General features: G+C 33.4%; 2 protein-coding genes across 3 annotated transcripts in view; one reads left to right on the forward strand and one right to left on the reverse strand.

Moving 5' to 3' along the window:
• Nucleotides 1–17,228, reverse strand: part of LOC111062214 (sestrin homolog) — a 145,901-nt gene that overhangs the window by 79,611 nt on the left and 49,062 nt on the right. Inside the window, exon 1 of one of the 2 annotated variants that reach the window (XM_039420451.1) lies at nucleotides 14,424–14,526. The exons of the other annotated variant lie outside the window; for it this stretch is intronic. Within the exon in view, the coding sequence (XP_039276385.1) occupies nucleotides 14,424–14,495 (72 nt within the window). The 5' untranslated portion in view covers nucleotides 14,496–14,526. Of the gene's footprint in view, nucleotides 1–14,423; nucleotides 14,527–17,228 lie in introns of those variants that run through there. 2 annotated transcript variants of the gene reach the window in all.
• On the forward strand, nucleotides 67–13,370 carry LOC120349935 (U6 snRNA-associated Sm-like protein LSm7). The gene is made up of 2 exons (XM_039421503.1): nucleotides 67–203; nucleotides 13,133–13,370. Exons 1-2 carry the CDS (start codon nucleotides 67–69, stop codon nucleotides 13,332–13,334), a joined length of 339 nt encoding a protein of 112 aa, XP_039277437.1. The 3' UTR covers nucleotides 13,335–13,370.

The raw sequence follows: 17,228 nt of genomic DNA on the forward strand, positions 1-17,228 counted from the left end.
GTTTTCTCTGGTATAAGGTTGGTTGATAGGTTTAGTTGAATGGCAGAGGATTGGCAAAGATCATAGATGAAAGAGATTTTCGAGTTTGGTGTAGATGTAGCAATAGCAAACTCGGACGCCAGCAAGTCTAGCCAACGCACCAACACAATCCAGCCATTACATCACACGCACGCTCGTCCACGCGCGCACGCACGCACAGTGCGGTTTGTTTCCCTCTCACCTCTCAGCTGGTAATTGCCGTCATTAAAGTAATCAGCGTGCAAATGCAAGCGAATGAGTTGTGCAACAGAAAAATGTTTGTGCCGATTGACCTGTACTGCAATCTGCAAGTGAATATAATTAGCCAATTGTCCAGGACACCGACCGGTTGCTCTATCATTGTGTGGACTGCAACAAGTACAAACTATCAGCTACAAACTATCAGCTCCACTTTGACAACGTGCACCAACAACAAATGCACTAATTGCCGCAAATTTTCTGCCACTTGAACTGCTGCCACTTGAACATCACGGAATTCAATGACCGGTTTCACGTATTACGGCTGTCGGGAAATTAAAAAAAAAAGGAAAACGATGATAGCAAATGCAATGTGGGTTTGTCTTTAGGAGAGACAGTATATATGAGAGGAAGAGAGATAGATCAATAGAAAGAGAGTGAGAGGGAGAGAAAGAAAGACAGCGAGAGAGAGAGAGAATGTGTGTGGAAGAGTGTGTGTGTGAGAGAGGATGAAATATAAAGAGAATGAGTGTAAGGAGAAACAGAGAGAGAATTGAATAATTGTCTCTATTTAATTAAAAAAGGGAGAGGAAGAGATAGATAGTAGGAGATAGAGTGAGACGAAACAGATAAAGAGAAAGAAGTTATTGAGGAAAGGGAAGAGAGATTAAATTTATCTGAATCATTTAGATTACATAAATTCAAATGCTGGCTAATAGACTATTTCACAAGAGAATTATTCTCAGTGAGAGAGAGAGAGATTGATTGATTGAGTACTTTATTTATGTAGATTACAATATATACTGGCTTATACACTTATATACAATAGCTTACAATACAGCAAAATTATAGATGAATTTACATAATATAGACTAAGAAAATAATTATTGAACTGTATATGATATGAAAAAGCAGTTTGTAATATAATAACTATAGATAATAATCATATTGTTATGCATCTACATAAATTGGCGGAGCTTTGGACATATCAATGTCCATTCTTCGGAAAGAATATTCGAAGTATCCTTCCCACTAACTCTCTACCAAATGAGAGAGAGAGAGAGAGATAGATATAGAGAGAGAGAGTGGGAGAGAGGACATAGGTGGGGGTAAAACCAAAGAAAAAGTATGAAAAACCAAACAGAGAAAGAGATTGAGAGAGAGAGAGATTGATTGATTGAGTACTTTATTTATGTAGATTACAATATATACTGGCTTATACACTTATATACAATAGCTTACAATACAGCAAAATTATAGATGAATTTACATAATATAGACTAAGAAAATAATTATTGAACTGTATATGATATGAAAAAGCAGTTTGTAATATAATAACTATAGATAAAATAGATAATATTGTTATGATATATTGCTACATAAATTGGCGGAGCTTTGGACATATCAATGTCCATTCTTTGGGAAGAATATTAAAAATATCCTCCCCACTAACTCTCTACCAAATGAGAGAGAGAGAGATTGATTGATTGAGTACTTTATTTATGTAGATTACAATATATACTGGCTTATACACTTATATACAATAGCTTACAATACAGCAAAATTATAGATGAATTTACATAATATAGACTAAGAAAATAATTATTGAGCTGTATATGATATAGAAAAAAGCAATTTGTAATAACTATAGATAATAATCATATTGTTATGCATCTACATAAATTGGCGGAGCTTTGGACATATCAATGTCCATTCTTCGGAAAGAATATTCGAAGTATCCTTCCCACTAACTCTCTACCAAATGAGAGAGAGAGAGAGAGAGAGAGAGAGAGAGAGAGAGAGGAGAGAGAGAGAGAGAGAGAGAGAGAGAGAGAGAGAGAGAAGAGAGAGATAGATATAGAGAGAGAGAGAGTGGGAGAGAGGATATAGGTGGGGGAAAACCAAAGAAAAAGTATGAAAAACCAAACAGAGAAAGAGATTGAGAGAGAGAGAGAGATAGATATAGAGAGAGAGAGTGGGAGAGAGGACATAGGTGGGGGTAAAACCAAAGAAAAAGTATGAAAAACCAAACAGAGAAAGAGAACCGGAAGAATGGAAAAATTATCGTGAGGAAAATTGGAGAGAATGAGTAAGAAGAGTGAGATAGTAATAAGGAAAGGAGAACGTGAGTAAGATACTGCGAAACATTTCCGTGTGGTTACTCACGTCTTCACGTGTAGACACTTTAAGCAGGTGCTTTTATCTACAACCGCCATGGTAATGGTACAATTATTGCATTGCTACCTGTGTTTCTCAGAATATCAGTTCATTATGTCACATCTGATTGAGATAACAATGCATTTTATGCAACAAAGTGATCACACAAAATGCACTTAGCAGCCTTTTATCAATTCCATTATGCCTCTGTTTCATTACGACTCTGTCATTATGCTTCTGTTTTGATGGATTCTGTGAACTCAAACATTTTTTATTACTATCATTAATTTTTCATAATTTCTAGGAACCGGTGAGAATCAGTGAAGTCATTATAATACATTTTTCATGGTTTCAGGAGTAATTCAGGTGTGATTCATAAAATAAAAATTTCATAAATTTTCCTTTTTTCCAAGTATTTAATGTGACCTCATTGATTCCATTGTCTTATTATCAATTAACTATGTAGTGTATCAACTGGATGGATTGGCATTTTAATCTGAGTTTACCATAGGCAACAGTCAACAATGCATTCTATGCAACAAAATGCATTTGCATTAACAATGCACTTAACCTTGTGGGACTTACATTGTAAGTATATCAATAACTAACACTTATTGATAAAATGTGGACTCTGAGACTTATTATTATACAGTATTTACCATGATTCTTTGAAAATTACGAGGACTTAGAAATACTTAATAATAGAGATTGAGGCAATAAATGCTAATCAAAATGAAATTCAGCGATATTAAAGTTGTTATTTAATAATAAATTGGAACGGATTACAAGAATAGTGAAATTCTTATCTACCAGAAGTGACTGTGTGAACATAGAATAAATGATTCACAGTCTACTGACGTTAAGGGAATTCCAGAGAATTACACTTCAGGCTCCATTCTACAATCTACCAATATAACATGATGAAACAATAAAAGAGCTAATCTCGTATTGTAATTTTAAAAAATTGTAATTTTAAACCTATCAAACCATCAATTCAGAATTGAATTAATATTTTTATTCAATGATTAATGACGGAATAAGTTTCTATGTTAATATACGAGTATAATAAAAAATACAATATATATCTCACACGAATTATACTCCGTACAAAATTACTTTTAACTTGGAGGAAAAATAAACTATAATTTTTATACAAAAAATACACTATATATCTTACACGAATTATACTCCGTACAAAATTACTTTTGACTTGGAGGTATATGCGGCGCAGAGAAATAGAGAGAGATCAGCCAATTACTGTGATGGATGCCAATCGCAGTTGCCAATTTGTCAATTAGAGTCAGTCGACTAAAGGCTTTCAGAGAGGAAACTCCGTAATAAGTTAAATATGAACACTTGAATACTCACTAGAAATATTAGTCACTGCCGTTGTATCCCTACCTCTGTATGCCTTCTCTGCTGCGCATGTCCCTCCCAAGTCAGAAGTAATTTTGTACGGAGTATAGTACGCCAATTGGAAGAGCTATTACATAAACCAAGTTGTAACTCTTGCTTCATTTATGTAGAAGGTGTAAAGCTCTGACAAGCTCTCCATAATTTTGCCTTTGATTTAATGGTCTTCATTATAGCCTATATGGTAGATAAATGAACGATGATTATTATTACATTCCTTAATCACAACATCAAATTAATGATTGGGAGAGAATCAACAGGATAAACCCAAAACTGTTCCTCTCCCTAATTTTGATAAAAATAGTCCAAATGAGGCTATGAAAACACTTTTATAAAGATCACAAAAATTTACAGTCCAAATATATATCATACTAAAAATTTTGTATCTCGGTTGATCAGAAAGATGAAACAAATTATTATTACACTTGAAAATGCATTAATCAATTGAAAAATATTAAAAAACTTGATAAATTTGAAGCCAGAAAAATCACAAAAACATTCACTATCAGCATATGATCGTATATTATATGATAATGGAAAATAGATGAATGTCAATTCGGTGAGATCCGAATCACCAGGAACTGATTTTGGTGGAAGCCTATAGACATAAATTACAAATATACTATTGACGATATTCTACAGGATACCTATAATAGACCTGTTGCATGATCTGTGCACCTGTACCAGACAAAACTTCTATACTAGATTGTTAAATCTATGCCTCCACGCTCTACCTTTACCTGTAAAGGCTGTCCTAATAGGATACTTACTGCAGCTGCAGTGATTTTCAATGATCAGTCGAATGTGTTTGACCAATTAATTGTTGACGTGGCCCAAATATTGAATGGGTCAATCAACGTTTAACTCACCCGTGGTTCAGCATGAGAAAAAACGCAATCTCTAGTGATGCATTGATTTGTGAAAACGTCGTCGGCTATTGTTAAAAATCTGGGTTTTTTATCTGCATGTATGGCTTCAAATTATTGTTGCAATGCACTAATCAAGTGCACAAGTTCACCACGGTCAGGGAGAAATTGATCTATTGTCCATGACAGTGTCTAGAAAATAATGTTATTGTGTCAATCAACCTTGCACTTTGATCGGAAACGTAGTAAAATCTGTTCCCATTGTTTGAGCACAACTTTGTTTGGCTCTTTCATTTTTTCCTCTCTAATCGAAATACACTAATGCCGGTAATCTAAATGGTTGACCATTGAAAGAGCGATTACCTCTTAATCTAGTTCTTGTTCGAAGTCTTATGAATCAGATCAGCGACAGACAATATTTATTTTACAACGTTCTAGAATGCAGACGACGGAAGCAGAGACAGAGAATATTATTTTTAGAAGAAGTGGAGAATATGAAAATAAAGAAATAAAATGAGAAAATATATCTTAGATTCATAACTATAGAAAATTGATTGAACAAACATATTGAATATTTTTTCATTATTCACTCTTTTTTTAGGGCCTAATTATTAAAACACAATAAAAAATATCAAAAGTACCCTTTTTACCATTAATATTTAGTAACTAGTAGAGTTGCTGAAGAATAAAGGGTACTTTTGATCATATTCATTATTTCATTGTATTCTAGAACAAATTTTACTGAGCACAGTAGTAGTTATTTGTGCTTCCAGGGACTTGAGCGAAAGGTTTTATCCATGAGAAAAACAAGTAACAACTGTTATCTAAGGGCGTCAATTTTGGGCGATCCGTGGGCGACTGAGTGAAAATTGATTAAAGTCCTGTAATACACACATTTTATATCAAACTACTTCTATATTTTCAAGCCTATTTTCAATAGATACAATGAATCCTAGGAATTTCATGGACTGAGAAAGTACAAAACACCGGGAGTCTAGACAGACTGAGTAGGTATGGAAACTGAAATTTTACACAAGATGGAACCCGAAAGTTTCAATACTTTGCCGAATGTGAAGTGTAGAATGCTCCAGCTTGTAATGACAGACAAGGAAGGATCCCCTATCCTTCTCTGTTTTGTAATGTGGTGTAGAATTAAATGGAGAAGACCATCAAACCACAGTAGGAAAGATTAGTTTATCAAAAATCTACTCCAATAGTACCGTACGGGAAGAAATCAGGAGGACTCATTGGAGCAGCCATTCCCAGAGTTTGATGGATGAATGTGGCAAGAAAGAAGAAATGGAAGAAGGAGATATGAAGTGTCTAGAATTAGGGTACGAAAAATTACATTAAATAGCTAAATTATATTGTAGGATGGAATCAATTACTCTTGTAGAACGTAGAAGACAAAAAGAGCATAATATTATGACCCAGGTATGACAGTAGTGCAATAGTACAGTAGACAGTAGTACAGTAGACAGTAAAATTTAGTTTTACTGTATAATAAAACCTACTCTCATTCGCAGTAAATTTCTCTTTCAGAGTAAACTTCTCGACTCAATTACTGTTAGAAAGCCCTTATTATAGTTGAAACAAGACTATGGACTCTTGCAAAAATTGTTCAACGACTCAGGCACCAATAATTTCGTAAGAGAGTCTTGCACGCGTTACGAGACATTTTTTGAGGGTCAGAAAATTACGAAAAGTGTTGTAGACATTTAAGGAAAATGTTTTAGACTAGTGTACAGTAGACACTAGTACAGTAGACAGTAGTACAGTAGACACTAGTACAGTAGACAGTAGTAAAGTAGACACTAGTACGACTGTCTGTTAGTAGGAGTAGCATAATAGTGAAAACAATAATACAGGAAAGCTTTGAAATAATAAAAAGCGAATTACCGCCAGGCCTAATCTTGGAGGTTCATCAACACAAGTTCAATCATTAAAAATTCAAGGATTTGATTATAAATGTTACATAAATATCGATGTCGATACTCAGATAAAATCAAATATATTTCACCAAATCGAATAAAGTTGGATAATAATATTAAATTTTAATCAATTTCCTATTCAAAGATAAAAGCATTCTGTTTTATTTTCGACGGCAATAAATAAATAATATTCATGAGTGGATTAATGAAGTGAAAGACACTGTACACGCTATACTTGATGATAATTCACAACAATTTATAATAATAATAAAAAATTACGCTCGATAGTCTGGTGACATCATTCAATTATCTCTCAAGTGAACCAACCTTGTTTTAGAGCCAAAAGTCCTTGGACTGTGAACAATATTATTGGATTTGTATTTTTTTTTCTCAAGTACTGCACATGGGTGCATGGAACATCTAATTGCTTATTCGAACTTTAATATTGCTTATAAAGCATTCTGCAGTGGTTGGGAATATTCATAAATAGATAATTTGAAAACACAACATTTTTCAAAATTCAACCAAGCAGTGATCCTTTTTATACAATACAAAATAATACATTTAAGGTAAAAAAAAGAAACAGATCATAGATGGATTTAGAAATTTGGAGCCACTACTCGCCAAAAATTTTACCGCTCTGACTTCAGATAGAATAAAATATATTGTCTTAAAATCGATATCAGGGCTATTATGTTTATTGCTTGAACACTAAATCATCACAATGCAACTTTATAATTGTTGGAAGTACAGTATTTATTTCAAGAATAGACTGGCTTGATCATTTCAAGTATTTAGAGAAAAATTATTCAAGTGGAAAAAGGCAAAATTGATTAGGCAGCATGTCTCCCAAAATGTGGGAGTGACTACGCTAATCATATTATATTATGCGAGCAATTTCTGTATATATTTCTATATTTGGTTATTAATATTTATGTCCAAAGGATCTCGAAAACGGCTCTAACGATTTTCACGAAATTTGGAACATAGTAGGTTCATGATATAAAAAAATCGATTGCACTAGGTCTCATCCCTGGGAAAACTCGCTGAACGACATTAAAAGGATAATTCATCCTTGGAAAAACAGCTGAGACTTTCGTCGTCTGTGAATAATAAAAAAGTGCGTCTGTGAAAAATCAAAATATCTCATCCCAGACCCCGAAATTCATAAGCTGACGTATAGCCAGCCGTAAAATATAAACATGATCGTTTTAAATAATTGTGTTCTGTTTATCAATAAATAAAAATAACGACCGAAGCTCGGTGCCCCGATATTGTAAATTCAACGAGCAGTCTCATTGGACAATAACTGCCATGTGTCATTCTCATGCTTCCTATTGGTGGTGAGCTGTGAAGTTAAAATGGCGACTATTTGACATAGACCAATCAGGCAAATCCTTGGTTTTGCAGGCGTGGACTAATAATTCAGCCAATCCTACGTCAATTTCATGTTATTGCGCTGAGAAATGTATTTAACATCCATAAGAATGTAATAAAATGGTCATTTATTTATTCCAAGCACGACTGAATAAAACAGTTCAGATTCACAAGTTCAGCTGGAATGCGGGGATGAGATATCCTTTTCACCTATTCATGTTTATAAGATTTTTCAAGTAGACTTGTAAAGGTTACCTATGAATATTTTAATAATTCAATGATTATATATTATTTCAATCTCAATTAAACCATAATAGTCCAGTCAAATGGTCGTTTTTCAGGAAACAGCCCCGAAAGAATTTTTCTCGACGGTTCTATATGTATTTTGGGGCGCTGAATTCGAATCTGAAATTTGCTGACACGCCAGAGGGCGGCTTCACCCCCAAAATCCCCAAAATTTCGGACATTTTTCAATTTTACCATTTTATCTCGTAAACCTTGATTTTCTCAAGAAAAATCATTCTCGACAAAGTTAAAGAGAATAAAATTTCCAATAAATTGAGTGATCGCGCAGGATTCTACTATTTTTGGTTCCGGAGCTACGAATTTTCAAAAAAGGGGTATTTTTCAAGGGGTTTTCAAAATTATGCAACCCGACCACTTCTACCCTGTACAACATGGATATTTTTTCAGTATAGATAAAAAACCACACATCACGTGAAAGAAGAATTCATTATGAACCGGATTCCTTAGGAATTTTTGAATTTAGTAGTGGGGGGAGGGGGAATACACCCAAAAATAGAAAATCATGTCCTACAGCCAAAATACAAATTGTTCATTATAATACCTTTTCAAGGCCTTCCTAACAAAAAATATACATATTCGGCTGAAATCATCTCAGGAGGGTTATTTTCTATGAGAATTACCCATTAGAAACATTTAATTTCTGTATTTCCTAGTGGGGGGGGGAGGTACGTCATAAGGATATGTCAAGGATCAAAACTTTAAACACTTTTAACTTTTGACAGAATGATCAGATCTCCTCGTACTATAGCACATTCTTCTCAGCTTATATAGCATGTGATTCTCTTTTATTTGAGACCAATCGCAAGTTTCCATCATGTATCTCACTCGTTTAGAGACTCTTGAATAACAGTAAAATCGCAGAGAAAATGAAAATAATCATTTTTTCAATTAGCTGTATCTTTTGAACGGTATTGAAATCAGAAAAACGATTTATGGGAGCGGAGAGAGGAGAAAATTCTCTACAACCTTGACTATTTTTTCGATTTTTGATCTAGAGTGTTTCACAGGATACGCAACTTTGAATATGCGGAAAATTTTTGATACATTAATCATTTCCACAGTCTCGCATATTCAAAGTTGCGTTTATTGATTATATATTGGGTTATAATATACTGTTACATTTTTCAAAACTAAAATTAATTTTAAAACTAAATATCTATCATTTTATGTCGAGTGGCGTATGAGAATGGAGTATCCTTTCTCAAAAATGGTTCATTCCCATTTTAAAATGGGAGTGATTAGACATCGGATCTCACTGACTATAGTTTTCAAAAGCATTTCACTCATTTCATGAATAATAATAATAATCCATTACTTAAAAAAATTTCGTTGATATATTTCCAAAAAATACTCAAATTATTATCACTAAGCAGTTTTATAATGATACCACAGTTTTGCTTTCATCAGCTTCACTTAATTTATAAATCTCTATTCCTCTATTATGATATTATAAATTAAGAGAATTTCTCTTTTTAGTCTTGAGATTAACGTTTCTTTCTATGAAGCTCTTCAACGGGAAGCGAGTGATTTTTTCACCACAAAAGTGTCATCTTTCTCTCGATTCTGTTCATAAATTTGTTGTGTGGACTTGCGTGAGCCTGTTAGCCAGAGCCATCTCCCCAAAACTCACTCGGATCTGTAGAGCTACAGAGCACAGTCCTAGCATCTCTCAACCCTGATCAGCTTAAGGGAAAGTGGATCCAAAAAAGCGTGAAGTTGGATTGGGTTATCATGACAAGCATGCTCTTCCACTTTATCCGAATGATTTCTCTTGGGATGTGTAGAGAAGTATTACGCAAACCTCTCCTCTTATACTTTTCTCCCTCACTCCCTTCTCCCTTCATTTTCCCCTCTTCCTTCTCCTCCTAGTATTCCTCATCTCCTCCTCATCCTCCTTGACTTTTCTCGTTGTTCGTTTCTCATGGCCGAATTTCATATGTTATTTCTTATCTTGTGCCGACACTGACTCCCAAAACAGAAATTTCTTCTGCTCTAGATTACTCCTCTCGCCATAAACAATGATGATAAACTCATTCAAATAAAAGCATGTGTACGCCTACCTGGTTCATAAATCTCCAATATATAAGACAGAATTCTATGGTGTAGTAGCTACTGTCTTAACAGAAACCGTGTAAGCATATCATGGATATGAAAAGTTGAAGATTATGTTCAACATCATAATATGAACGATATTAATATATAATATAGTAAAATAGTGATTTGGATTCACTCACAGTAATATGTAAGCATCACTCTCAGCTCTTAACTTCTGACTTAGTTGTTGGGCTTTTATTGTTCCAACTAGGATATAATAAAATTCTAAGATTGATATGATATAAGTTTCATCACAAAACAACTCTCTACCATCCAACAAAGACCATATTTTAATAAAAGAGTATTATATGTATTTTTATAATGGATCAATGATAGTCATCTACTGAACCGATGAGAATTCTGTTTTTAACAATCCAGTTCGGAAAATTCATCTCAAATGGAAGCTAACCAAATACAATGAAAAGTATATCATGGAAATTGAAAATTGGGCTATATTTGAATATGTCATGAATGAGATCAGTTTGTAACAAAAATTGGAAAATAACAGTCACGGACGGATATTTTCCAGATTATATTGTTATCTTTAAGCTTTTGTTGTATTAGTCATTGCGCTTTTACTAGTTAATCCAAACAAACATTAATAAGCCTATCTTAACTTTTCCATGATAACGAAGGATTGACAACGTTATCAATTATGTGTTTCCACTGAAACAACAAACTACCAATGATTCAAGCAAGTTTAGTAACTTGTGTTATTATCTGAGAGTAAACAGATAAAAAAAAATTGAACCAGACTTAAATCTCGTATGTTCAGTGACTGGTGTCGCATTCTTATCAAAATTCTAGTTTAAATAGGCCTAAAGATTAGATAAAGCGTGGCAGACAAACAAGAAAAAAATCATCCCATATTATTTACGGATATAGTATTTGTAACCTATTCTTGGAAACTTAATAATTTGGATAAGGATGTTGTAGAAAATGACTTTTAACCCCTATTGAATGACGAAATTTTCTAGACAAGCATCATCACTTCTTTTTGTTCTAATCCATCTTCTATTTGTTAGATCATCACTGAGAACAATCTCTTCATGAATAACATCAAAGCATGCCGAAATATCAATAGATACAAATAACTTCAAAACATGACAAAAATGTAAACAAATAATTCATGAAAGAAATATGCTTCTACTATTAGCATTCGGCATAGGCTGCAAAATATGTAACTACTGTAATGATAAGTTCATGCATCTTGCATGTGCATTTGATATAATATATTCGTATCCTTGTCACAAGCTCCCATGGGGCGCACGACCAGAGAGAGAAAATGAATTGCTATAACACAACATATTTTTTGAATTGACTAAAATATATCAGGCTGAAAAGACATTCTGATCTCAGGCTCTGTATATTGGACTCTTTAAAAAACTATTTTTCAACATCACAGATAGCGAAATTTGTTTACAACAATTCATTTGCATCAATGATAGTCAATATGAGTGACTATGGGTTAAACTCTCAAATATCACCAAGTTAGTAATTTATTACAAAATATCTAGTTTTGCCCTCAAAACAGATTCCGTCTTTCTGTGAAACACCACAGAAAACAGCAATTATAGAAGTTTTCTCTGGTTACACTATCAAAACTCTCCATATTATGTGAAGAGTCCATATTCAGCACCTGTATTTCTAAGATTCAAACTTCATCAATGAAGAATTTAAAAACAAGTACAATTAACTGCTTACTTGACATTTTCAAACTATATTAGACAAAAATATCCTTCTTCACGTGAAGAGATGACGGAGATATTATAAGAACTATTTTTTTTATATATTTATAGTCCAGTCAAATGGTCGTTTTTCAGGAAACAGCCCCGAAAGAATTTTTCTCGACGGTTCTATATATGTATTTTGGGGCGGTGAATTCGAATCTGAAATTTGCTGACACGCCAGAGGGCGGCTTCACCCCCAAAACCTCAAAAATTTCGGACTTTTTTCAATTTTCCCATTTTATCTCGTAAACCTTGAATTTCTCAAGAAAAATCATTCTCGAAAAAAATAAAGAGAATAGAATTTCTAATAAATTGAGTGATCGCGCAGGATTCTACCATTTTTGGTTCCGAAGCTACGAATTTTCAAAAAAGGGGTATTTTTAAGGGGTTTTCAAAACAAGAATAGTTTCAAGTTATTTGATCCATTTGATAAATCATGGAAACCAAGCCCTGAGAGCCTGCGACAAAATAACATGCATTTCTTTATTTTCTAAAATGTCATCTTATCTGCTCATAGAAAAATTTAAAAGTCAAGTATTTTCAAGAATTTAAACACCAGCTTCTATCTTATCAATTTATTAGAGAGAGGCCGAAGGTTATCAAAGTTAAACTAAACTATAACAAATAAGCTCTTAGTAGTAAATACTTCCTGTTCAAATATAAAAACAAGTATGCATGAATTAGTGTTTATGAATAAATCCATGGACATTTTAATTTAGCAGAAAACTGTTGTAATGATTGAGTTGTAATTCCATTATCTCTTCACGGTTTGGAGTGATAATGTTTCACAGTTTGAATGGAAAATTAAGGGTAGCCTACTACTAATTGGACATTATTGGCGATGCGTGTAAAAAACATGTTGTAATTACAAAAATTATGTTTTGTAAAAGAATGATTGACTTTATCAATTGGCAGTTATAAGGAGAAACATGAAATCTGAATAATGGTTGAAAATCGTATACAGTAATAGTTTGATGGATTGCATTAAATTGTTAAATCTGTGAATTTAACTCTTTGTGAAACAAAATTATCGTTTAATACACCTCAAGGGATATGACCCTCTACTCAATCTTGTCCTCGATGATACCACCGAATTCCTTCGAGATCCAGATGATCCTTACAAATTGACGGAAGACACGCGAATGTTGGGCTTGGTGGTGTGCCGTGGCACTTCTGTGGTGCTCATATGTCCGGTTGACGGCATGGAAAGTATACCCAACCCTTTCGTTCCACAAGACTCTTGAAATATTATTTCCATTTTTCAATTAATATTAAGCAATAAACCTATGCAACATGTAGTCAAAGAAAATCCTCAAGAATGATAATTTGTAATAGAAATCCTTGTGCTCCAGTTTATGTGGAATATTATTCGAATAAGTGGGAAAAATTTGCACAGAGAGGTTTAATATTGAAAGTTTAAAATCTTATAATATATCACATTCCAATGTGATCCGCTGTAGTTAAAAAAATCGCCATTGATTTACAATTCAATTCCATTTTTAGAATCTGCTTTAACAAATTTGATAGAATCGTTGCACCTTGCACGTGTAATGTGTAATAGCCTAATATTGTTGAGTTCAAATGTAAATAGAGTGTAGTGATATCATCGTGATATTATTAGTCTGGACTCAGAAATTAAAAGTTTTTCGAGGGTGGCCTGAGCACGTGACAACAGGCCTGAATCATCCAAGCCACTCGATATGCAATTATCGAATGGAATAGACAACAAACTGTTTTCAAGCTACATTTAGTAGTTATTATTATTTCACGAAATAAACATGAACTGCACAGTTCCAGTGTTCAATAAACACTTGAAACATTCCCATCAAAATAGATGGTCCTTTCAAGTGCGAGAGGAAAATAGCATAAAGTTGGATCTTTTGAAGTGTTTACTAATAATCAGGCTTTTAAATTTGAGTACATTGTAGTGTTCTTGACTCGTCTAAGCAATAATATTAATTCTCCCCTAACAAAAATAATCTAATTGTATTGGAGTTGTATGATATTCGTATCAGGCCAGTTTCACAGTTTTAAGGCTACTTTGTTGAAGAGTGAAAATCCCCTCTCTTATTGAGAACTGGTATTTCTTGAGAACAGGAAATAAACTGTAATGACTTTACGTGCTGAATGAATAGAATAGAATAGAATAGAATAGAATGACTTGTTTATTTTTGGTGTGGCGAAGTTTGGACAATAATGTCTCTCTGCTAGCAGAGAGAAGTCAGTACTTCTTCCCTTATCATCTGATCTTTCCTTATCGCTGATGCTAGTGAGAGATCAAACATTGAAAATGGATATAAATATGAATTTATGGATGAAATGAATAAATTTACCTTATGATGAGTATGACATCTGGTATGAATGCTGTTCCATAGCAAGAATACATTGTGATGAGAAAGACTCATCACAGTAGATTTCTGAACAATATAGTTGTGGTTACCTGAAAAATAGAATAAAACTGATGTAATCGAGAACTCCAAAACAATGCTTGATTCACACTTTACACAATGAATAAATGCTGTTCCATTGAGTAATCAGATCTGAAATCTTTTATGAAGATCTAGCTAGTTTTATAATTCGTTCAAATTGTTCGTACAACAACAAATAAGCTAGTCTATAATAATTATTCAAGAGTTATGAGAGCTTTCGTAGAAGATAAAATATATCAGATTCGGAATTTTTAAATTAAATTTTGAATCATTGTAGTGATTCTAGTTAGTTTTAGAATTCGTTGAAATTGTTCGTACAACAAATAAGCTAGTCTATAATATTATTCTAGAGTTATGAGAGCTTTGGTAGAACATATACCAGATTTGGATTTTTTAAAATGAATGTTGAATTGTTGAAGAGTGAAAATCCCCTCTCTTATTGAGAACTGGTATTTCTTGAGAACAGGAAATAAACTGTAATGACTTTACGTGCTGAATGAATAGAATAGAATAGAATAGAATAGAATGACTTGTTTATTTTTGGTGTGGCGAAGTTTGGACAATAATGTCTCTCTGCTAGCAGAGAGAAGTCAGTACTTCTTCCCTTATCATCTGATCTTTCCTTATCGCTGATGCTAGTGAGAGATCAAACATTGAAAATGGATATAAATATGAATTTATGGATGAAATGAATAAATTTACCTTATGATGAGTATGACATCTGGTATGAATGCTGTTCCATAGCAAGAATACATTGTGATGAGAAAGACTCATCACAGTAGATTTCTGAACAATATAGTTGTGGTTACCTGAAAAATAGAATAAAACTGATGTAATCGAGAACTCCAAAACAATGCTTGATTCACACTTTACACAATGAATAAATGCTGTTCCATTGAGTAATCAGATCTGAAATCTTTTATGAAGATCTAGCTAGTTTTATAATTCGTTCAAATTGTTCGTACAACAACAAATAAGCTAGTCTATAATAATTATTCAAGAGTTATGAGAGCTTTCGTAGAAGATAAAATATATCAGATTCGGAATTTTTAAATTAAATTTTGAATCATTGTAGTGATTCTAGTTAGTTTTAGAATTCGTTGAAATTGTTCGTACAACAAATAAGCTAGTCTATAATATTATTCTAGAGTTATGAGAGCTTTGGTAGAACATATACCAGATTTGGATTTTTTTAAAATGAATGTTGAATTGTTGTAGAAATGAGAATATCCTATAATATTAAGCGAGCAATTTCTGTTTATATGTTTGTATTTCACAGGATCTCGAAAACGGCTCTAACGATTCTCACGAAATTCAGAACATAGAATGTTTATAATATAAAAATTCGATTGCACTAGGTCTTATTTATTCCTGGGAAAACTCGCTGAAGGACATTAAAAGGATAATTATTCTTCTTCTTTGGAAAAACAGCTGATAATAATTATTTCGTCGTCTGTTGATGATGGAAGTGAGTGAGCGAGTTGATGTGTGTGGGACTGTGTCAAAATTATGACTCAGCAGATGAACTTTTGCAAACATTCAATCAGGTACTTCGTGACGGTTGCAAAAAAGCCGGGTTATTTTCAATCCTGATTAATTCCAGTAGATCCATCTTTTTGAAAATGGTCTTCTCTGATTTGGTCTTCTCGAGAATCTAATTCAAGTCCTGGACTTATAAGCCCTTCACTCCAGGGTCTGACGTGATCTCTAAACTCCAGAGTCTATTTAAGTCCTCGACTACATTAACGCTCTGACTCGGAAAGCCAATTTTCTGACTCCAGAGTTTAAATCCAGTTAAAGTCCAGAACTAAGCTAAATCCCGAGATCGGAAACCGGCCCTTTAGTGATTAGTGAGTGTTATTTTGTTATTCAATTTGGTTTGTAAATAATCTAGAACTTTTTTGTTTTTAAATGTTTGAACTGAAAATTGAACCTGAATTCAAGTTTATGGAACATTACCTACTTTCTGGACTATTTATAGTGTATAAAACAAAATTCGGGGAAGAAACAGTTTTGGGCTGTGCCTGTTAGTCCTTCCCCAATCATTTTAAAGAATTGTGTTCTGTTTATCAATAGTTTATAAATAAATAACGAGCGAAGCTCGGTGCTCCGATATTGATTTATGATACACGATTTGAGTATGATGAAAATTGATAAATTTGTTAGAAATTCTCCCTTGTGAGCTTGATATCGACTGGCAATTATGTTCATGAGAGTATTATCTGCAGATGTGATCTCTACTATTTATCATATTCTGCTGCTCTGTACTTCAGTTTCTGTTCACCATAGATTGATTATGGTGTAACAAACAAAACTGGTAACTCAATATTTTAATAAATTCGAGTTTGTGACAGTATTCAGTGTTATCACTCAATATTCTTAAAACTGTTTTTCAAGTTGTGGTATTATATGGTAAGTGCAAGTGCATCAATCAATCCCTGGTCAGCAAATACCCAGGTTATCATGACGAGTACCATACAAATACAAAGTGTAACATTTGTTGGAAGGCCATTTTCTATCAAAGTTACATGAATTGATAAATGTCCACAGAGCCAAAAACGGATGAAGAAGGAGAGTCGTTTATCAAATACATTGTTGTGACGTTGTTATGAATTGTATGATGTAGTGTCTGACTGTCACCCCTTCCCCCCAAACCTAACCAATCCACCATCCATCATGGACAGCAGTCAGAACGACGGCGAATAGCAC

This window comes from Nilaparvata lugens, chromosome 2, assembly GCF_014356525.2.
Source record: "Nilaparvata lugens isolate BPH chromosome 2, ASM1435652v1, whole genome shotgun sequence".
NCBI lineage: Eukaryota > Metazoa > Arthropoda > Insecta > Hemiptera > Delphacidae > Nilaparvata > Nilaparvata lugens.